The sequence below is a fragment of the Fukomys damarensis genome, unplaced genomic scaffold, assembly GCF_012274545.1.
Source record: "Fukomys damarensis isolate Sample0158 unplaced genomic scaffold, DMR_v1.0_HiC HiC_scaffold_32, whole genome shotgun sequence".
Taxonomy (NCBI): domain Eukaryota; kingdom Metazoa; phylum Chordata; class Mammalia; order Rodentia; family Bathyergidae; genus Fukomys; species Fukomys damarensis.
In genome coordinates, this window is record NW_022900944.1 from 22,737,009 (window position 1) to 22,760,251 (window position 23,243).

The 23,243-nt window shown below is 40.8% G+C and overlaps 1 protein-coding gene across 1 annotated transcript in view; it reads left to right on the forward strand.

The window, feature by feature from the left end:
• Scarb2 (scavenger receptor class B member 2) overlaps positions 1-23,243 on the forward strand; it is a 53,361-nt gene extending 30,118 nt beyond the window's left edge. Inside the window, exons 3-12 of the mRNA XM_010619874.1 lie at positions 903-1,050; positions 2,416-2,604; positions 4,468-4,559; positions 6,932-7,051; positions 10,932-11,101; positions 13,831-13,949; positions 15,284-15,357; positions 16,713-16,764; positions 18,984-19,142; positions 20,982-23,243. Coding sequence (XP_010618176.1) covers positions 903-1,050; positions 2,416-2,604; positions 4,468-4,559; positions 6,932-7,051; positions 10,932-11,101; positions 13,831-13,949; positions 15,284-15,357; positions 16,713-16,764; positions 18,984-19,142; positions 20,982-21,020 — 1,162 coding nt within the window. The 3' untranslated portion in view covers positions 21,021-23,243. The remainder of the gene's footprint in view (positions 1-902; positions 1,051-2,415; positions 2,605-4,467; positions 4,560-6,931; positions 7,052-10,931; positions 11,102-13,830; positions 13,950-15,283; positions 15,358-16,712; positions 16,765-18,983; positions 19,143-20,981) is intronic.

Consider the following 23,243-nt stretch of genomic DNA (forward strand, 5'->3'; position numbering starts at 1 on the left):
ACTTTTATTGTTAACTGATATGATAATTATACATATTTACAGAGTACAGTGTGATGTTTTAGTATCTGTATCCAATATGTAATGATCAGATGAGGCATTTATAAACTGGCATTTTTCATTTGTTTGTGTTGAGAACATTGAAAACCCTTTCTGATAGCTCTTTTGAAATATTTAATTATTGGTGTCAACCACAGTTACTCTACTGTGCTGTACCAAGCCCTTTCTAAGATTTCTAGTACCTCTTTCAGAGGAACTACCTGGAACCAAACTGAACTGTGTATCAGAAACCAGAGGGAACTCTTCTAACTTACTAAGCCTTGGGCCTCAATGTTTCAAATGAATTTTCAACTGAATTCAAATTAGAAATAAAAAGACACTGGTAAACACACTGAAATGTAAACCGGATCTATGAACTGAACTGAAAACTTCAAAACTATTTCAGGGCCAAACCATAACCTCGGAGAGAATTCACTGCCTTGGATTCCCTGGTCAAGGTGCCCCTAACTTCTGCACAACCCCAGCTGGGGGAAAAAGAAGGAAAACAGTTTCCCGAGAAGACTCTGGGTCACCTTTCCTTCCCACGTTTTAGCTTTCATCTCTAGATTTTTTGTTTGTTTGCTTGTTTTGGTGTTTTGAGACACTCACTATGTAGTTGAGACTGACCTGGAACTCCCTGTGTATCCCAGGCTGGTCTCGAACTCACAGCGATCCTCCTGCCTCAGCCTCCCGAGTGCTGGGATTACAGGCGTGCGCTACCACGCCCTGCCTCATTTTAATGGCTTGGTATCCAAAGTCTGTCTGAAAAATGATTATATTGGGAATGTTGTGTTAAAAGAGGTAACTTTGTTACTGAAAAAGGAAACATCTTATTTTACTTTCAAGTAAAATCTTTTTTCTTTTAGGGAACTCAGAAACAAGGCAAATATTCAATTTGGAGACAATGGAACAACAATATCTGCTGTGAGCAACAAGGCATATGTTTTTGAACGAAATCAATCTGTCGGAGACCCTAAAGTTGATTTAATTAGAACATTAAATATCCCTGCATTGGTAAGTATGAAGCATTTTAATATAATTTTGTATTATTTGTGGAGTTTAGAAGAAAATAAAAGGCAAGGCAGTTAATGGCATTACATTAGGAGCTATTATGTTGTTAAAAATATACTACATAAAAAGAAAAATACCGCTGGGGATTTAGCTCAGCGGCACCTCACCTGCCTCAAGTGCAAGATCCTGAGTTTGATCCCTGGTACAAAAAAAAAAAAAGAAGAAGAAAAAGAAAGAAAGAAAGGTGTTTTCCCTTCCTTTCTTTAAGGTTTATCTTCATTTTTGTTTTTGTTTTTTTCTGAGATCTATCAGTGTCTTTCCCGATGACAATGAAATACAATTTTCCATTTGCACAAGCTCTTGTGTGTTGAGGATTAGCACATGTGCTAATAAATAGCGATTTTTTTGGTAGCTTGTAATTTAAAACGTTTTGCCCTTTTGTCTCAGAAATTGTAGCCAGAAACATCTGCATATCAGGTCTTAGTTCAGATTTCTATCTTCCATGTTTCCCCATAAGACCTAACCGGTGGGCCAGGGATTTAGCTCAGCGGTTCGGCGGCCTGCCTTGCAAGTGCAAGGACCTGAGTTCAATCCCCGGTACCAAAAAAAAAAAAAAAAAAAAAAAAAAAAAAAAAAAAAAAAAGAGACCTAACCGGAAAATAATCAGCCTTGAAAACTAGAGGTCACAAAGGCCAGCCCCCGTCCGCCTATCTGGCTGGACCTGCCCTTGCTGCTGGTTCCTCCGCGAGGCAGCTAAGGGAAGGACAGGCTGATGGGGTCTGGCAGTTTTGATCTTCTAGTTTTCAAGGCTGATTGTTTTCCGGTTAGGTCTTATTTTCAAGGAATCGGGGATCATATTTTAAATTCTCAAAATATATGATTTGACTTCTACCTTCCTTTTCCAATATCAGAGCCTGGGCTCTTGATTAGAGCCCACTCTGGCGACCCCCACGAGGACTGCACCTTATAATTACCGTTCTTAGCTTCCCTCACCTCTTTGGAGGCTCCCACCCCAGCTCCTAGCACCTCGGTGGCACAAGGTAACAAATCCTAGGCCTTCCCTGGGCGCCGCAGCTGAAAACCAGGCCCCAGCCTCCGGCCCAGCCCAGGGGAATGGCGCCACCTCATGGCCACAGATGCCAACGTAGTCAAAAGATCTTTCCGGTCTTCAGATGGGGAGGCGAAGCTCTTGCTCACAAAATGTGACAGAGGACACTGACCCCAGAGCCTCGTTCTCTCTCGTTTGCAGCCAGAGAGGAGCCGGCTGGCTGGTTTTTCTGTCGCGTGCTCCACGTGATTCACGCCCTGTGGAAGGGTGGCGGGAGGAGGGGTGCTGTGCAGGGACTGACCCCTTGCTTGTGCCCCTAGACCGCCATGGAGTGGACGCGGAACCCTTTCCTCCGCGACATCATCGAGGCTGTGCTCAAGGCCTACAAGCAGACACTTTTCGTCACCCACACCGTGCACGAGCTGCTCTGGGGCTACAAAGATGAGCTCTTGTCGCTGGTCCACACATTCAGACCGGACATCTCCCCCTATTTCGGCCTGTTCTACGAAGTGAGTGAGGAGGGGCATCCTGGCCAGACTTCATCCCCACTGTGGTTTTTGATAGGAGACGCCCACAGACTGGCAGACTGTGTGATTCCTAGCACTTGAGAGGCTGAGGCAGGAGAAGGATCACAAGTTTGAGCCAACCCTGGGCAACTCAGTGACTTAGTCAGACCCTGTCTTAAGATTTTAAAAAAGGGGGTGTGGGGGTTTAACTTGGTGCCGATATCTGCCTTGCAAGCACGAGGACCTGAGTTCGATCCCCAGTACCAAAGAAATAAAAAATAAAAAGTGCTCAGAATGCCACTCAGTGTGAAAGCCTTGGGCTAGATCCCCAATACCACCAACACATATAAACACAAATTTAAAATGCAGTCATTTTTAGGAACACGTGTCCAAGGATCTTGCTCCGAACACTCAGTCCCTTAGCATTTCAGTTCCTCTGTGGTGATGGCAATGATTTCTGCTTTCAAGAGTACAAAACTTAGAAGCTGTTCAAACAAAAATGAGTAGGAAGCTTGAAACATTATCTCTGGGGAGTAGGTGGAGTCTCACCAAAAGTCCTGCTCTGTGTCCCCTAGAAAGTCCTAGCCAGTGGGAATGGACAACCCTGCCCCACTCCCCAGGCGGCTCAGGGATCATGAAATCAGTGCCTACACTGAATTAAGAATACAGAGTTTAGAAAGGAAGAGACTTTATTAGAAGAGGGTGTGGGGAGAAGGCAGCCACCCCAATAAGGACCAGAGCAGGGGGCACCTGAAACTTCATCCCTGGCCTTGCTTATAGGGGTCAGAGACCCTCACCTCTTCCAGGACTGGCTTCCTGGGGCTGTCCTTGCATTAAACTGGGCACCCTTGTCTATGTTATTTCTTTTCTTTTCTTTTCTTTTGGTACCAGGGAATGAACTCTGGTCCTTGCACTTGCAAGGCAGGTGGCGAAACCAATGAGCTAAATCCCCGGCCCTACATTACTTCTTTTGGTGGTCTTTGTGTAGCCTTTTCCTGTTTATTGTCCTCGACAAGGTCTTATTTCCCCAGTGGGCAGGTGGTTGGCTAGGAGGTGCCTTACTCATGGTTATTTTATAAGGGGATGTGTGGTATCTGTTGTAATACAGTGAACCTAGAGGGAAAATAAACTTAATTCTTTCCATTTTTCTGGTAGGTTCCAGTGCTACCTATGGTATCTTGGTGCCTTTCCTTCCATATCTGGTTTCCTTTTTCTCTACCTCTGTCCTTGGAGCTGTGGCCTAAGGGATTTTCTCCACTAAGGTTTTAACTTCTGCTAGTTGGGGTTAGCCAGGAAACTAATGTTACTCTGTTCTCTCCCTGCCTATAGACCCCTTCCTCTGCATAACCATACTATGTGGTTGGGAGTGTTTCCTGAGATCGTTCATGCAAAATTTTAGAACCAGTGCTAAGAGCGTCATACAGTTGTTACTCGCTTAATGACCTACCTGTTTAATGACTGTTGGACTTAGGACTGAGGGGCACTATTTGGATTTACAATTCGCCACTCGGACTTATGGCCCATCTCTTTTTTAAACATTTGTACTGAATGGATAAGGCTACCCACCTGTTTTTTTCTTTTCCTTTTTATGCGAGATAGAGTTTTGGAACTCAGGATCCTCCTGCCTCAGCCTCCCATTGCTGCAATGACGGGCATGCCCCCCACACCCAGCGCTTCCGCCCATACTTTGAGAGTAATGTCCTTTACTTAAAATTAACTGATTGTAGTTATTTATTACATCAACCAAATACCTTCACAACAACGCCTAGACTAGTGTTTGACCAAACAATAGTGCACCCTGCCTAGACAAGGTGACAAAATTAACCACCGCCGTTACTTTAAATGATCATATTTATTCATTTTCAGAAAAATGGAACTAATGATGGAGATTATGTTTTCTTAACTGGAGAAGACAGTTATCTTAACTTTACAAAGATTGTGGAGTGGAATGGAAAGACGTAAGTCTAATGATTTATCAGTATGATTGTTGTTTTTTTATTTAAACTAATATGCATTAAGAAAATTTAGCATTTACTTCTTGGATAAAAATGTACAAATATGTAAATGTCCTCTTATTATCTTATAAGTCAAGGTGAGGTAATATACTCTGTAAGTTAAATATTAATGATTTGTAGGCATATCATGGCCAGGCAGTAGTTACAAGCTTCTGATGTCTCATGTGTTTGTAGAAAGGGGATGATTCCAGATCTCTCTCTCTCTGTTTTTGTAATATACAGGGTCTTGCTATGCAGTTCAGGCTGGCCTTGAACTCATTTTGTAACACATGCTGGCCTTGAACTCAAGGCAATTCTCCTGCCTCAGCCTCCTAAGTGATGGGATCCCACACCCAGCCCAGATCTCTCTTCTTTTCCTTTTTTTTGGTACCAAAAATCAAACTCAGGGCCTTACACTTGCCATGCAGGTGCAGCACCACTGTGCTACATCCTTGGCCCATCTTTTTAATTTCATTTCGTGGTTGTAGATTGTTAATGCATTTTTCTCAAAAGAGGAAATACATTTGAGTGTAGTACTATAGCATTTCAAAAATATTTTTAAAAATTTTTTTGATACTGGGGATTGAACTTAAGACCTTGCACTTGCAAGGCAGGTGGTGGAACCACTGAGCTAAATCCCTGGCCCTTAAATTTTAATAATATAATTTATCAACCAAAGCTGTCACCAGGCTGACTCTGCGAGGTCCCTGAGGCTGAAATAAGCTGACATATCTTTTTTTTTTTTTTTTTTAAATTTGGTACCAGGGATTGAACTCAGGACCTTGTGCTTGTGAGGCAGGCACAGTGCCACTGAGCTAAATCCCTAATCCTGACCTATCTTTTTGTAGAAAAAGTTTGTAGGTTCACTGACTCCTGTTGCAGTAAAAAATAATTTTCGAATGTATTAGTAAGAGGCACAGGAAGGGTTTATTAGACAGAGATTTTAGGCTGCGCTCAAGAGTGGGGTGTGAGAGCTCAGAGAAATGAGATGCATTATTTCCTGGAACTGTTAGTGGGTTTTGGGGACTGAACTCTCTGTCCAGAGGTAGTTGCCAGGTTCTTTCTGTCCTGAGCAAAGAATTGGTCAATACAAGTGCAAAGAGTTTTACATTTACTAAAGGTAGGAAAGGATCTACAGAGTAAATTCAGCTCAAGTAAAAGCAGGAAAAGAAGTACGCCTCACAGAGTGAGTGAGGTAGGCCACCGTGAGAGAGCACCGTAGCGGAGAGCTCAGGGGCCTTTTAGTATCACCCGCTGATGTTGGGTCTAGGCCGTGCCATCAAAACCCTGATAGAGGGGCTGGGGATTTAGCACAATGGTGCTGCCACTCTCTGAGGCAGACCGCCTCAACTGAGAGGTTCCGAGTTTGATCCCTGGTACAAAAATGAAACAGAAAAACCCTGTTAGAATTCTTGCCCATGTGCAGGGCTTTGGGAGCTGTTCTGTGCAGCTATCCTGGGATTTTATAAGTAACAGCTCATGCCTCCTCCCCAGCCCGCTCTCCCACATTCTCCTCTCCTGTCTTAGAAAGGAGTGGGGACCATTTATGCCCCCTCCCCCTCTCCTTACCCCTCCCCACCTCTTTTTTTATGTTTCTCTTGAAGGGGTGGAAACCCAGAGAGTAGGTGGCTTGCTCCCCAGGAAGGGCAGTAGCCCACTCTATAAATGAGAAGTTTTTTTTGTGTGTAATTTAAACATTTTTTAAACTTAGTAAACGTTTGCAGGCCCAATGATTACATTCACTGTAGGAAATCAGTATATGTACATAACACATTTTAATTGTTTATTCCCCCTTCCCTCCAACCCCCATTTAATTTTTGTTTTTTTTTTTTGAGACAGGGTCTCACTATGTAGTTGAGACTGACCTGGAACTCACTACGTAGCCCAGGCTGGTCTCGAACTCACAGTGATCTTCCTGCCTCAGCCTCCCGAGTGCTGGGATAACAGGCGTGCGCCACCACGTCTGGCTTCACATTTAATTTTCTCAGTGTCAAATCTATTTATTTATTTTATAAGACCTTATAAAACCAGGCTGGGGATTTAGCTTCATGGCATCTCATCTGCCTCACAAGCACAAGGTCCTGAGTTCAATCTCTGGTACCAAAATGAAACAAAACAAAAATGTACAATCTCCAGTACCTTAAAAAAACCAATTTGGGTCCAAGGGCCTCCTTTTTCTTCCCCTTGTATAATCCCTAGGACTCACGTCCCTGTTATGAATAAGATGCCATGAGTACCCAGCTCCACTCACATCCCCAAAAGTCCCTGCACTATTTAAGGGAACCCTAAAGTCTAATTTGATCATCTTTATTTTTCCTTGCATTTATCATCTATAGGTCTCTTGACTGGTGGGCAACAGACAAATGCAACATGATTAACGGAACAGATGGAGATTCTTTTCACCCACTGATAACCAAAGATGAAGTCCTTTATGTCTTCCCATCTGACTTCTGCAGGTAGGAACTATAAGAATGAGTTCTTTTTAGCAAGGATCATAACACCGATTTTCATAAAGGCCTTCATAAAGGTGCAGAAACGTGGATGTATAATACCCACGTTTATTATCTAGAATTCTTTCTGTTAATGAATTATTAATTTAAATTTTGAGTTTTACTATATTAAATAATGGATACTTAACAGGAAAAAATCAAAAATATCGAATTTTTAATATTTGAGTGTTCATAAAAAAAGCATCAAAATTTTCAGCATCAACTGTTTTTTGGTGTATGAAGTCTAAAAAATAACAACAGAAATAAATTCTTTTTTTTGTTGTTTTTTTTTTTTTGGTACTGGGGATCAAACTCAGGACCTTGTGCTTGCAAGGCAGGCAGCGGAACCACTGAGCTAAATCCCCAGCCCTGGAAATAAATTCTTATAGAATTACAATGAAAAAAACTGTAGCACTCTTCAAAAAAAAAAAAAATCTTTACTTCAGTTATCACACCTACGGCAGTCTTCACACATGACAATAGCATGTTCCATACACATGTATTGCTTAAACTGACAGGACATGAGTTTTGCTTTCCTGGCCTTTCAGTGGGACATACTTGACATTCGCTGGTCTTTTTGTTTGGTTAGGAGGTTTTTCTTGAACAATGTGTAGTTAGCAGGAACATAAAATATCAATAAAATAAGTATTAAATTCTTAATATGTATTGTATGTTTAGAATAAACATCAATATTTTCACATCAGCTGTGTACTTGCTTACTACACCTAAAGGATAACATCAGAAATTAAAAACCTTTGTGAACTACAATATAAAAACAAAAGCTTGCCACAGAAAGTCTTTGCTACACATGAAAGCTTCATGTTCCATACACAAATATCATTTACACTGATAGCATATATGTTTTGTTTTCCTGTCCTTTCTTGTAGGTCATAGTTGACATTTTTTTGTTTTTTTCTGTTGTCATAGTAGATCTTTGTGATGTTGCATCTGTCTGTTCACCTGTCAGCTCACCAGTATACTCTGCATTTTTTAAAATAGTTCCCTAGGCAGAAACATTTTGTTTTTCTTTTGCTATAAATGATCTCTTATGAGTTGCAGTCCCAATCCTTAAGGAAATTTCTCTGTGGTATTTTGCACTTGTTATTTTCCTTGTAAACTGTCAAGCCACACATGTTTAGTATTAAGTAAAACACAAACATTTGCCTACTCTGCCGTCTCTTTGTATTTCAAGTGACATCACAGTTGCTGCATAACAACATCTTATCAACAACATCTCTGCCTTTGGTTTTGTTGTAGAAAATTTCATTTCATTTCTTTTTCTTTTTCTATTGGGTATTGAACTCAAGTTGTAGAAAGTTTCTATCTCGGGCTTCCGTTTTGTTGAGGTTTCCCTATCAATATTTCCACCATAGTGCAATGTTGACATCAGCAGTACCAGTTTGTTTCTCTTTGCCATATACAAAGCCAGTGTAAATCTTCCTGAAATCCAGAGATTGTACTGCACAATTCTCTGTTTTAGAATTGCAACATTTCATTTGGAATTTCTGGTTTGTTCCTGTATACAGTTCCTGTGCTAGTCAACTCATTAGCATGTGTAACATCAATTGGAAACTGGTAAAACAATTGTTGAGTGTTACATTCTGATTAGTTTGGAAGAAGGGAGCAACAACATCATTCAGTTTATTACTATACAAATAAGGACTTGGTGGCTGAGTTCCAGGATAAATTCTAAATTGAGAGTATAATAAGTCTTCACATCTATTAAGGCATAAATTTTTATGCCATATATTTACTTATTGCTTTTCCATAAGCCTTTTACATTCCTGCAAATACCATGAGAAATCCCTTCTAAGTACAACAGACCTATGAATGCTTTCAGTTCAGATAGTGAGGTGTCATTGTAAATACATTTCTGAGTATGGCTATTGGTACACACAGAATGTTTTACTTGTATATCAGCCTTTGTGTATTTTACAACATCTTGTAACATTTTGTCTGTCACAGTTTCCAACACTGAATGGCAATGCTGGCATTCTTTCTTTCCCCGCTGCCAGTACCAGGGATCCAACTCAGGGGCACGACTGAGCTACATCCCCAGCAGCTAGCATTCTGTTCAATAGGTTTCACCTCTGCCATGATCTTCATTATGTTTTTGGACCTAGTTCTAACATTGGGTCATTCCATTTGGTTGTATGACCATTTTGCAACATTTTGACTAGTCAAATATCTATTCACATTGTTTCCTTTGTCATCTGAATCAGGAAGGTCTACATTCCCTGTATCAGTATCAGTCGATTCTTGCTCCATTTCACTGTCACATGGACTTTGGCTCACATGGCCAACATCAGTCATTATCATCTTCATCATCTATGCATGAGTAATCTGATGATTCACTTTTGACCTCCTCTAAGACTTGCAAATCTGTTTTTTCATGTGCCACTGTACTGAATTTGGCTACTTCTACCAGAAAAATTAAAAGAAAACTTAAAAAAAAAATCCTAAATGCAGAGAAATTTAACAATGAGCATTTTGTGGGTAAAACTCACTTGTTGCTGCTTTGGAGCTCCTGTACACATCTTGCCCTTCATCTGCCAAGTGGGTGAGTGCACAGATGGATTTTTGTTTTCCCCAGCTGCAGCTACTGTGAGTCACACCCACCTTCCATTATGATAAAATACATGTTTTCATAACAGAAGAGTGGTGTGGGTGTATTTTACCCCCTGTGATGCTCAAGTAAATATATGTAAAATCTGTCAGATGGCACATTATGTGGGTAAAAATCCTGTTGCATATACCTTGCCATACATGGTACCAAATCAGTGAACACAATGATTGTTTCCTGTATCCCCCAGGCACAGCTGCTGAGATGCACAGCCAGCTACTATTATACTAAAGTACAAATTTATAGTAGAAAAGTATGGGATAGTTGTTGTAACCCAATATTATACCCTTCAGGGTACAAAACGAAGTCTGTGATCACAAGACCACCAAACTTTGTGGATTGGGAAAATGCTCAGTAGGCATCACTATTCTGCTTAGCAGTGATCAGTGCTGAGGTGTTCAAGGATAGTGTGTGCAGTGGTCCTATCCCCGACCCCAGCCTCACTGTGTTGGTTTGGATCAGGTCCACCACTTAACAGCTGTGTGACCATGGACAATTTTTTAACCACTGGGTGCCTCAGCTTCCCAGTATTATATAATATATAATTGGTGATAACTGTTTGCTTTTACTATTAGTCTTAGTGGATTTATTTAGTCTATATAAATTAGCATTTAGGAGTGTAAAGATGTGCTCCTAGGGCCAGAGAGTTGCTCAGTAATTCTGCCTGCCTCGCAAGCGCAAGGTCCGGAGTTTGATTCCTGGTACCAAAAAAAATGAGCTCCTAAAGAAATTTTAAGAAAACACTTGGGGCCTATTGATTGACTGATTGATAGGGTCTGATTATGTTATCCAGACTGGCCTCAAACTCCCATCCTCCTACCACAGCCACCTAAGTAGCTAGGATTACAAGTATACACCACTACACTTCACTTACATGTTTCCTTCTTAATTTTCTAACACCATTGTTTTCTCTTGGCCTTGTTCGCATGTTAGCATAGTTGCCACCTCCGAAACATCTCTCATTACAGATCATCTGCTTGTCTTACACTGGGCTGGTGGAGCTTGTTTCAAGCATTTTTTTTTTTTTTTGGACCGGGGATCAAACTTGGGACCGTGGAACCACTGAGCCAAATCCCCGGCCCTCCAAGCATTCTTTTGCATTCTCAATTTCCACTTAAACCCCACAAGTTTCTAGTTGTCAGACACCTGTTGCTAACAGACAGACTTGGGGTGGACCATGCTGCCTGTAGCCCACACTGACTTTTTCTTCTGACATCCTGACAGGTCTGTGTATATAAGTTTCAGTGGCTATGGGACTATAGAGGGGCTGCCCACCTTTCGGTATAAGGTGCCTGCAGAAATATTAGCCAATACCTCAGAAAATGCTGGCTTCTGTCTTCCTGAAGGAAACTGCCTGGGCTCCGGAGTGCTGAATGTCAGCATCTGCAAGAATGGTAAGAAACAGAGACGGGCTGTGATGAGGGGCATGCAGGATGTGGAAGGATGAGAGTTCAAGGCAGGAGGGGGTGCCAAGCAAAAGAAAGAATGATTCTGGCCTTTCACAAGTATGTTTTGTAACATGGCTATGGGATGATTAAAAATTACTGGTTTTCTGTGATGCTCTATTTTTAGAATGCCACGTGGTCTTTTTTTCCTGAGCAGTAGTTTAGGAGTCTTAACTTGTAATAATGGCTTTTATTTACTGTGCTGTTATTAATGCATGGAAAGCATTAACTGAGGCAGGTTCCAAACAGTGCTGAAAGAGAAAGTAGACAGCTTGGTTTTAAGAAAGTACCTATTTTGGCAAAGATTCTCAGTATTTTGAAGCAGAGTTAGTTTTAAACTTTGACCACTATTTCCCAGTGTTTCTTAATGTCTGAAGTCTCTCTTCCTCTTCATGAACGAGGCAGAATTATCAGCGATATAGCTGACAATGGTATCTCTTTGAGGATGTTCAGTGTCTGTGTTTTATAATTGTGGAAATCGAGGCTCAGAGAGGGAATATGCTTTTTATAAAACCATTTCTTCTTTCTGGGACTCAGGATCTTCTCATATTTGAACTTTTTAGGCTATACTTCTTCTCTAAAGTTGCCCTGGAGAAATTTCCCTCTTTGTAACCCCTCTCTCCTGAATAATATGCTTGTTCAATTGGTTTTAAAATCTCCTTTCAGAGGTGGGTATAGTGCATGCTTGTAATCCCAGCACTCAGGAGACTGAGGTAGGATTGCTGCAAGTTCGAGGCCAGCCTGAGCTCAGTAGTGAATTGAAGGCCAGCCTGGACTATATAGTGGCACCCTGTATCTACTCCCCCTAAAAAAAACCTATAAAAGCTTTCAGCCTAAGTCTGAGGTCAACAGACCTCCCTATTCTTGCCTAACAAGGCAGTGACCCCCAAACCTGCTGCTACATCAGAGTTATCTGGAGAGCTATTAAAAATGTATGTTCCAGGACTGGGGATTTAGCACAGTGGCTCTGCTGCCTGCCTCGCAAGCGCAAGGACCTGCCGGTACCAAAAAAAAAAAAAAAAAAGTATGTTCCGGGTCCCCGGAATCAATACATTTAACAAGTGTTCCAAGTGGTTCTTGTGAAGATGATGTCTAGGTACCTGGAGACTGCTGCACACAGGGTCATGGTACCCCTTGCCCAGAGGTGATAGCTAACAATGAATGGGGGCCATCCTTTCCTCTCCACCCAGGTTAAGGCATAAATGTAGATACATTTTTCTTGCTGTTTTGGTAACATTCTTTTTTGAGAAACTATGCCAGAGCCAACGGAGTCTACTTTGCAACATTTAGACTTCTTGCTACAGTTCTTTTCTTCTTCTTATGCCTCCCCAAATGTGGACTAGAAAACTGGAGCTTATCCTCAGTTGTTTTCAGTTCTGAAATATTTTAGATAGCGGGATAGCGAACATCTTAGATAGGGGGATGAGAGAATGTTCTCAAGTCAGGCTTGGGCTTTGAGTTCTACCCACTCTGTTAGCCAGTTGGACATACTGACTAAGGAGGGTTCCAGATGGCGATTTTCACATCCACAAAATGGGGACAATTACAGCTTCTTGGAAGGTTGCGTGACGGTTAGAGATAATGTAATATATGAGGGACAGTGTCTGGCTCTTACCAAACCCTCAATAGATGTTTAAATCTATATTTCAAAAGTCACTGTAAGTCACAGAGAAGGAAATTATGATTTTGTGGAGCTGTTTAGCAGTAAAGATCAGAAAGCTGTGCATGTGAGAGATGATGTGTACCTTGAGCCGTGGGCTGGCAAATTTAAATTATTTGCTAATAAACTAATTTCTCCAAAAATGTATTTCTCTTTTAGCCATGATTCAGTCATTCTCTTATTTCCTTTTCTTTTCTTTCTTTCTTCCCCCCTCCCTTGGTGGTACCAGGGATTGATCATTTCTTTTTTTTTCTTTTTTTGATACCAGGGATCGAACTTGGGTCCTTGAGCTTGAAAGGCAGGCGGCAGAACCACTGAGCTAAATCCCTGGCCCATTCTCTTATTTTCAATAGCCAGATCTGGAATAGATTGATTTTAATAATCTGTTTCTCTATTTGGCCCTTAAAATGAATAGAAAAGGAAAACCTGGTTAGTGGCTAAGCATACAGCAGAATCAGGCAAACTCTTAAAAAATTCTGGAGTCAACATATCCAGAACAAGGTTCATCTTTGGTTAAAAGGAAAAAAAAATTCCATTAATAAGTAGAGAACTGTAATTGAAATGAGTGCTTTGAGGTGGGAGGGTTTCATTTGATTAACCGCCTCCTTAACCTGACAGCTACTCATCTCTGGGCAAATTGTGTAACTGTTATAAACTTCAGCTTCTTCCGGTGAAAAATGAAGGTAAAAGTTCTAATTTTATAGGGCTGCTGGAGCATTATGTACATAAAGAATGTAGATTTCATAGTTTCAGTAAGTGTTGATTGAAGAAATAATTGAGCTTGGACTTCAATATATAATGTGCAATAAAATAATGTGGGTACAAGAGATGGCAGAAAATAAAGCATAAACCTTGAACTAGGCAGCTTAGGAAGATATTTTAGCTGCCCACCTCCCCATATTTACTTAGATAAGGCATTTTTTTCCCTCTTTGGGAGCCAAGTTTATGGTCAGGAACTTTATATTTATCTTGGGTTTTAAAAACGGCATCACTCATTTCTGTTTCCCTTACAATGCAGGTGCGCCCATTATTATGTCTTTCCCACACTTTTATCAAGCAGATGAGAGGTTTGCTTCTGCCATACGAGGTTTGCATCCAAATAAAGAGGATCACGAGACTTTTGTGGATATTAATCCCGTGAGTACACACTTCTTCCTGGAGATTGAGCATCTGTTTTACTGGGCAGTATACATTAGTTCAGCCTTGAGCACTTAAGAAACACTTTGTCTTCTTTACATTTATATATTCAAGTGGGGGGAAAGTAGTTCAGTGCATATTGAGGCACAGTCATACAGGCCTGAATTAGAAGCCTGAATTCTGGGCTGGGATTTAGCTCAGTGGCACTGTGCCCATCTCACAAGCTCAAGGTCCTGAGTTCGATCCTGGGTACTGCCAAAAAAAAAAAGCCTTAATTCTGTGGCTTTAATATGCAGAAACACCAGCTAACCTGCTTTACACAACAAACAAACAGTAACTGTGAAGATTCAGTCATTGGAAACATCTGAGATGGGATCCATGTAATATCTGAGATGGGATCCATCTAGTCTTTCTGTGGCCAGCTGTGGGCCTGAACAGAGCTACGTTTCTCACAATGGGACCCAGATCAGGAAGACTGAAAATGTCACCGTTTACCAACCACCAGGAATATGTTGGCTTCAATTAAGTATATGTATTAGCTTCAGTCACTTTTGGCAAACCTCTTTTACAAGTACTCAGAGCTGATTTATGATATTATTAATTCTAAAAGTATAGAATATATACATACCAGGCTTGAATTAATAGAAAATAAGTGTAACCAAATTAAAATGATAGGAATATCACTTCACCATGTGAATGTCTCTTACTGTTGAAGCTAAATTACAGGTCAGATATCTTCATTTTTGGCTTTGATCACCATGGAACAATAAAGAAAGGTAAAAACATTCTTTAGCATTGCATTTTCTGCGCATTTCCTTCTTAGTCACACTTATCACATCTAGATGGAGAAACCAGAGATCTCATCTTTGGTGAATGAGGTCAGGTACAACTTTAGCCATCAGTCAGTCTGTTGCCTCAGGGTAAGCATAATCCTACACCTCAGAGCAAAGGGGAGACAAGTGCAGGAGCCACTTTTCCTGGGCTGTCTGATGGTGGGACAGGAATGACATCCTCCTCTTAGCTGTGGACAACTGCCGGCAGGTCCAGCCTTGGCCTCTCCTCCTGAGGAGTCCTCTTGGGATTTCTATGCAAAGTGGGCTCTTGTTGGAGATGCCCAGGCTTGACTCCCCCACCCTATTTACCTACTGAATCAGAATCCCCCAAGGATCCGCATTCATCTTATGGCCCTAATGAACTTATCCTATTCTGGGGATCAGTTTTCCCTGTACTTTTCTGCCTTTCGGGCATGTAATGGCCACCTTGTTTAACAGAGCCAAAGAAATAGTGCGTTTGTGGCTTAATCTTAACATTTTCTACTCATTTGTGATTTGCAGTTGACTGGAATTATCCTAAGGGCAGCGAAGAGGTTCCAAATCAACATTTATGTCCAAAAGATTGATGACTTTATGTAAGTTTTGCTTCTTTCTACAAGAGAGACTGGTTTTGCTCTATGAATCTCTAGTGCGATTAGTGTTGGGAGGAAGATAGTCTACTTCTAACTGCAGACCCTAACCCTTCAGGGGTGCAGCATGATCGTATTTTCATCAGCATCTTGGTCTTGAAATTTGCTGACTTTATTTAATCAAATACTTATTCGGTATTTTCCATGCATCAGGCATTGCTGTAAGCATGTTATATGCATTAACTTACAGCTTTGTATTGTCCTCATTACACAGATGGGGAAACCAAGGCACAAAGCGCTTAAGTAACTTGCTGGAACTCACACAGCTTGTAAGGCTATGTGGATAGATTCTTTTATCCACTCCACTGAGCATTTCCTTGACCCACAGGACTCGTTGCAATCTTTCTACCCACTCTGCTCCCAACTGGGGCCAGCCACAAGCTCTCCTAGAGTCCAACCTCTGCCTCCCATACTCCATCTACCACTCCTTAACTCAAACTCCTCAGTGTAATCTCCTTTTCAGTGGGAATTTTTGGGGGATATGAAAAATGCTTATGGTAAAATATGAGTGAAAAAGTAGGATGAAGCTTATACATGCTGAAAGCTTGTGGGAGATATTCTAGATCTACCCATAACAATACTGTCAATCAATCTTGAGTCGCTTCTGCTGTTGAATTCATCAAATTTAACCACATGTCATAGTTCTGAGAAGCAAATGTGGTTTGCAAGAAGCATTCTGTGACTCAAGTATGTCTTTCTGCATCAGTATAATTTAGTAGTTAAGAGCTGGAGCCTTGGAACTAAAATGGAATTATCACTCTGGATCCACCACTCACTCGTGATCCTGGGCAAACTACCTGACCTCTCTGGGCTGGAATTTTCTCATCTGTAAACCTGTGACAGTAATGATGCTTACTGCACATGAATGTGTAAAGATGGAATGAAATGACATCCCCAGAGCACCCAGCACAGAGCTAATTAATATATGGCAAGGACTCAGCTGGCGCTCTTTGGAAGACGGTCCTTAAGTGACCGAGATACACACTTCCTGAGCTGTAGCAGCAACACTGGTTCACCAAGTGTGTCTTCCTGTGAAACAGAGATCACTTTGATGAGTTTGCTTTCAGAAGTTTTGTTTTGATGAAACACTGTGTGTATATGCAGCCCTTGGACTTGTGGGGCTGATGCTGGGATCTAACTTCTGACTTGGATGTGTTTGCAAAGATGACTAAGAAGCCTGCATTAAGTTCCAGGTAATTGAAATAAGAGTGCTGGAGTTTTTGTCTAAATACGTCTTTCCAGGTGAGTGTGCCATCACGATGAGGATGTCTCTAAAGTCATGTCATCCTTTGTTTTTGCAGTGAAACAGGAGACATTAGAACCATGGTTTTCCCAGTGATGTTTCTCAACGAGGTAAGTCCTGAGCAAGAGGGAGCCACAAGTGTGTTGTAGCTGTTCAGGCCTGGGATGCTTCCATTATGTGTGCTGGTGTAACTATGTGCAATGCAAATATCTCAGGGTGGAAAGGGGTAGAAAATGATTTCTTAAGTGCTCTTTTTCCTCAGAAATTTTCTCGTAAGTGATCACATGAAACTGCTATGTCTGGGAGTTGATTTGCAAAAATGCAAGAGTTTCCTTCTTGAGAACATTAGTTGGACACAGCTCCCTTCTGGGGAGCCAGTCATGTGAGGAGCAAAAGGCCCTTTGAGGTGAGGCATTGTCCGGGTTAGCAGTCAGGTGCCCGGTGAGTGAAGCCTGGCTTTGTCTCCTTCTGCTTTGAAACCCAGCCAGTTCAAGACAACTTTTCTAAATCACACAGCTGCTTCACTATAGCTGTATTTATTTCCCCATTTTCTTCCTCTCTTCTGCCCAATTTTAAAAGTAGAAAAATACAACTTTTCCTCTTTCAATAAATTCCATTGGAATTTCAATAAATTCTGTTATTAGCAATGACATTTTAAAGTTTTTATTTTCTGTTTCCTAAAAATACTTATTTATAGAAAATTTAGTGACAGATTAACAAGAAAATAATAAAAATCACTATTTACATAATCTAAAGCCAACAATGTATTTTTTACTTTACTCAGTGGGTTGTAAAGTGCTTTCCAATAACAATTTAAAAAAATGTTTTATATTTTGTAAAACCTGTCTTTTATAGAACTCTTTAGAAAAAAAAGGGTAAATATAATATTTAAAAAACTAAATCACTGAAAAGCCTATCTCTGAGGGACAAGTACAACTCTTTAGAAGCCTGTCTTTAGAACCTTCCTGGTATTCTCTTAGGTTCAAATTACAAGGTTGAAATCATACTATAGATGGCAATTTTATGTGTTTTTTCCCCTCTACATTAGGATTACATTGGTGACCACATTTATGTACTTTTTGAAGGATTTGTGATTACAATTCTAAAATGGGGCTTTATTATTTCAAAGGAAAAGTTTAGGCCGTGTTTGCCAATTTACAGGAACTACTGGGATTGCTCTAGGACCACCAGTTACTGTTTGTGGGGAAGGACATGCAAATAGGACTTTTTGAAAATGCAGGACTTTTCTGCAATCTTAAGTTCATAGTAATGGCAGTCTTGAAGTTCTCTCTACCCCCAGCTTTTGCTTTGTTGTTTTGTTAAAGGCTAGATTGAACACAGGCTGGAGTGAAACCTCAAACATTTACTGCCTCCTTGAATGAGCTTGATTTTTCTCTTGTCTAGAAAAATAAAATGTAAGACCTGGAAGTGACGTTGGAGACTACTGTCCCAACACCTTTTTTTTGGATTAGGAAATTCTGACCCAGAGAGGCATTAGCCATTTATTGAAAGACCTGCCACAGAATGTGATCCCCTAATTCAGTCAGATGCAAATTAAGCCTAAATTAACTCAGAATTGCTGCCCATAATTTTTGTGGAATTAAGCTCTTCATGTACCTCACCCATGACACTAGGTGATAGTACCTCTGCCCTGAGTACTGAAACGTGTTATTCTAGAATATTTCCTTAGCAAGCAACTCTCTCTGGAATTCTGGTTTGCCCCACAACTTACTCAACACCTTCTGGAGACATCTGGTCCTAATGACTGTAGATGGAACCAACAGAGAAATTACCCTTTCCACACACCATTTTTGAGTGTTTGAGTCATTCATGTAATCAACAAGTATTAATTGAGTGCCTACTGCAAGCTTGATGCTATACCTTACGTGGAGGTGACTGAGATATTTTGCTTTCAAGGACCTCAAAGTCAGTAGGAGACAAACAAGTAATGAGATAGTTATGATGCACCATGCCAAGACAATGAGGAGTGTTCTAGAGAGTGAGGTGGAGACTTAGCGAATGGATGTTTCACCAGTATTGAGGCAGCCAGAGGAAACTTCTGGAAGAAAGCCATGCTGAGCTAGATTTTGTTTTGAGATAAAATAAAAGAGATTATCTCAGCATTTCTGAATATCCTTTTCCTCATTTCCAGTCTGGGTTGAGTAATACATGTCACCAGGAGAAAATATAAGGACAAATTTCTCTGTTTAATTTATAAGTGGGCTTTCAGTATATCTAGCCTGCTAACAAGACAGCATAGTCAAATCACATTTGATAATTGGAAAGGCATACAGAAACATGCTTAGTTGCTATGTTCTTGTCCCTCTAGAGTGCAACCATTGATAAAGAGACTGCAAGTCGACTTAAGTCTGTGATTAACACTACTCTGATTGTCACCAACATACCCTACATTATCATGGCACTAGGTGTGTTCTTTGGTTTGGTCTTCACCTGGCTCGCGTGCCGAGGACAGGGATCTATGGATGAGGTAAGTACTGGCAGGAGGAACATCTCCCTTCTAGATACCTTTACCTGAGGAATTCCTTAGCTACTTCATTAAAGGATTGTTCAGTGGCTCTTTAGGATGGATCCTAGGATTTTATGGAATACAGTTTTTCATGGTTTTATTACTGCTGGACCAAATGGTAAGCAAGGTGCTGTGTCAAACAAGGGTGTGTCAAGGAAGGCAGGGTGATAGTACTGAGGTTCTCTTGGTGGGAATGGAATCCCTGGATGTATCCAGTGGGAGTTATCTTTACATCTTTAAAAACAATAACCTGGTTGGGGATTCAACTCCATGGTGCTGCCACCTGCCTCACAAGCTCAAAGTCCTAAGTTCAATTCCCAGTACCTAAATAAATAAATAACCTAAAAGTAGAGGAAGAATATATAACAATAAACTACCTGGGCTCTGTTGTCATACTGCCTAGGTTCAAATCTGAGTCCTACTATTAGTTCTGTGACCCTAGAAGCTGTACCTCAGTTTCTCCATCTATAAAATGGAGTAATATGGGCTCCCCTGTGAGTTTCTGGTGAGAATTCGATGATATGGAAAGCATAAAGGATTTGGCCCAGTGTTCATATACAGTATAAGCTCAGTAACCTTAGTTATTGGGCTGGGGGTTTGGCTCAGTGGTTCTGCTGCCTGCCTCACAAGTGCAAAGGCCCAAGTTCAATCCCCAATACACACACAAAAAAAAAAAAAACCCAAAAAAACAAAACAAAACTTCGTGATTAAATATGATAAATTAGCTCCAGTAATATAGAGGAAGACACCCAGAGACCTGTTCGGAAGGAATCAGAAAATCCTGCGATTGAGGCATCATTGCAGAATATGAGATTGCTGCATGGGGGCAGTGGCTTTCCTGGAAGAATGAACAGCTAGGTTGGTCTCTCTCTAAGTGTGACCAGGAGTCTGAAGATCTTGACAGAGCCTTTTCTACAGAAACCCTTCTTAAATGCTCAGCAGCGCCCCTCCTTACAGCAAACATTTCTCCCCTCCTGCCCCATGGTAAACTAAGTGTCTGAGCAAATGTGAAGGAGGAAATGAACTAGGTTGAAACCATACGAGTAACATTAGCTTGGTGTATCCTACCTTCCACATTCTTCCACGATGTCTTTTAACCTGACTTAGCCATGAGGCAAACTATTTTACCATTTCTGCCTGTGACTTTTCCAGTCTGAATTTGTGCAGCCACTGAGATTTTCAGAAGTACAAATGAAGCCAGGTCTGGGTGCACACATCTACAAATCCCAGTACTCTAAAAGGCTGAGGCAGAGGAATGCAAGTTTGAGTCCAGCATAGGGGCGACTTGGTGACTTAATGAGACCCTATGTCAAAATAAAAAATAAAAACTGGGCCGGGGATGGAGCTCTATGCTGACACCCTGGATTCAATACTCTGTACTGCAAAACAAACAAAAAACTCCAAATGAAACCTCCTGGAAATGTTCATCACTCCTCCTACACAATCAACCATCTTCATCCATCATCAGCATTAGTGAGCACCCATGAGCTCTGAAATACTGCTCTTGGTTTCAAACCAGGAAAGAGGCAAATTCAAACATAACAAATCTAAAGTTTGGGCCAACACAGAGGAGGGCTCTATTTGGCATTGGTCTGGAATGGCCAGAGAAGGCCTTCTTGAGGTTATGTCTGCATCTTAAAGAGTAAGAAGCAGCAGGCTGAGAGGAGAGATTAGCGGAAAGACCCTCCTTCCTATCAGCTCTCTTCTCTGCCTTCCTCCACACCCACTCCCATCACTTTTCATAGCTGTGGAGAAGTTTCTGATGTGACCTTACTTCCCCGCCTCTCTCTTGTGTTTCAGGGAACAGCAGATGAAAGAGCACCGCTCATAAGAACTTAACTATCTCCAGTGCTCAGTGAAGGAATGTGTGAGCTGTCCTGCCCTGGACTGTGACAGGGGCCCCACATCCACACAGACTCTGTAAGTGTGAAGAGGAGGGAGAAGACCCGGGGCCAGCAGGTGATGAGAGGAATGTTCTGGCCAAATGGGAAAGGACAGGCTAACATGGCCGGCCATTATGCTTTATAGAATCGTGTGGTTTCTGAAACTTTTTTCATGTGTCTAGCAAGTATTTAATAAACTCTTATGTAGTAATTTGGGGGGGGGCCTCAGTTCTGGTGGCTGTGGAAGTTTGTAGCCACTGTTGTCAGTGTGTCACTGCATCGCTTGTTAATGCTCTTTGGCCTAACTTTAGTCAATATGCTTCGTTCACCAAGTTTTGTGCTCCCAGTACATACGTACTACTTTATGTTATAGTCCTCATCTCTCTCCCTGTGTGGAAGAAACAGTTTGGAGCCCAAGGTGAAAAGGTGACCTTATCCAATACAGGATCCAAATACATCTGATTTCTTCTTTAAAAATACTACATACTGCATATCATGCTAATCTTCAATTCATAATTCCTCTGGGAAAATAACTTGGTCTTCTGACTACTTTTATACTGGGAAGAAATCAAGGAGGGAAGGGACCGAGTGGGGTGGCATCTATGAATGGACAATGAGTGCTGAAGGATTTTTAAGCTGCATCTCTGTGAACCAAGAGAGTGTGTAAATAATGTTGGTGAGGATAAGTACATATTTCATAATGAGTAGAACTAAAGGCTAGTTATAACATTTGTAGATAATTCTTATTTATAGTTAGTTATTTTGATAGATAAGATGCTGTGGGAAAATATAATCAGCGATTTTCCCCAGCCAGCCCTGCCAAATAAGATACTGTGTTAATACAATACTATTGAGTGGTTATTTGTTAAATTATGGCTATTAGAAATCCATTCATTCATTATACAAGTTATACACACATTTCAGGAAGTCTAGGGCAGACAGGCATTTTCTTCTGGGATAGTCTTCTTGGTAACTTTGAAATTGTTTTTATGAGTTCTTTCCTGAGAAGAATGAATTCGCTTGTTCGGTTTTAGGTTGATAATAGCCATTTTTTCTATTTTGTAGATCATTATTTCTGAGAAAATTGAGCCCTACATTTCTCATGACAATCATTTTACTGACAGAACGGCAAGTGTTTAAAGTATGGCACAGAAAGTGCTTTAAAGAAAAATCCCTTGAGATCTAAAGCAGTGTAGCCAAAGGCAAGAGACTAGGGAACCACTGTTAACATCACAGAGTTCAGAATTCAGGCAGCGTTATGGGCATTTCCTTTGATTCTCAAAGTTCCACATTGATTTCAACAGAGAAGCCTACACGGTTACCTGGTAAAGTGCTTAGAGAATTTCCCAATAATTCAATCATTCCAAGAGATTTAAAAACAACATCATCAACAAAACAACAACAATAACAATAACAAAACCAAATCACAGCGGTTTTCAATGTAAGCAAATGAAAAAAGAATTATGGATCTCCTTTACATAGCTCCTTATCCCTGTATGGAGGTAATAAGTCACTTTAATGTACATGCCCAGTTCTCCTATTGCTATACTAAAGTGATATGTGTGTGTGTGATGTTTCCCTTTTTGAAGGGGCAATGCATTAAACTCTCAACTTTTCTTTAAATCAAGATGAAAACTTTCAAATATATCAAATTGCCAAAATGTGAAAAACTGAATTAAAAAATACTTGGTCTTCAATAATTCCTAATACCTGGACTAGGCTTTAGTATTTAACTTGATAGTTGGCGTATCTTATTCCTCATGCTTTTACTGGTCCTCACCAAGATAATGGATAAGGCAGGCAGGGGATGTGCATTGGCTCTGTCCTATTTGCAGGATGTAGTCATCTGTGAGGAGGAGATTTTTCAATACTCTTAAGTCAGTGATGGCGAACCCTTTATAGCTTTCAGTGATAAAGTAGCCAGGTACAAAATGTGTGCCATAGGTTCGCCTCCCCTGCTCTAAGTGATACCAGTTAATCATGTACACATTTAGACTGAGTCCCATACAGGCAAGAAGACCCAAAACATTTATCCCATATTTACATCATTATTTATACTTATAGGTGAAAACCACATTTGGTGTTTTCCTTCTGAAAAACCTGTGGCAAACCCATACATTGTAGTGAGAACTACAAGTTGGTTAAGAAGAATGAATTCATTTGTTTGGTTTTAGGTTGG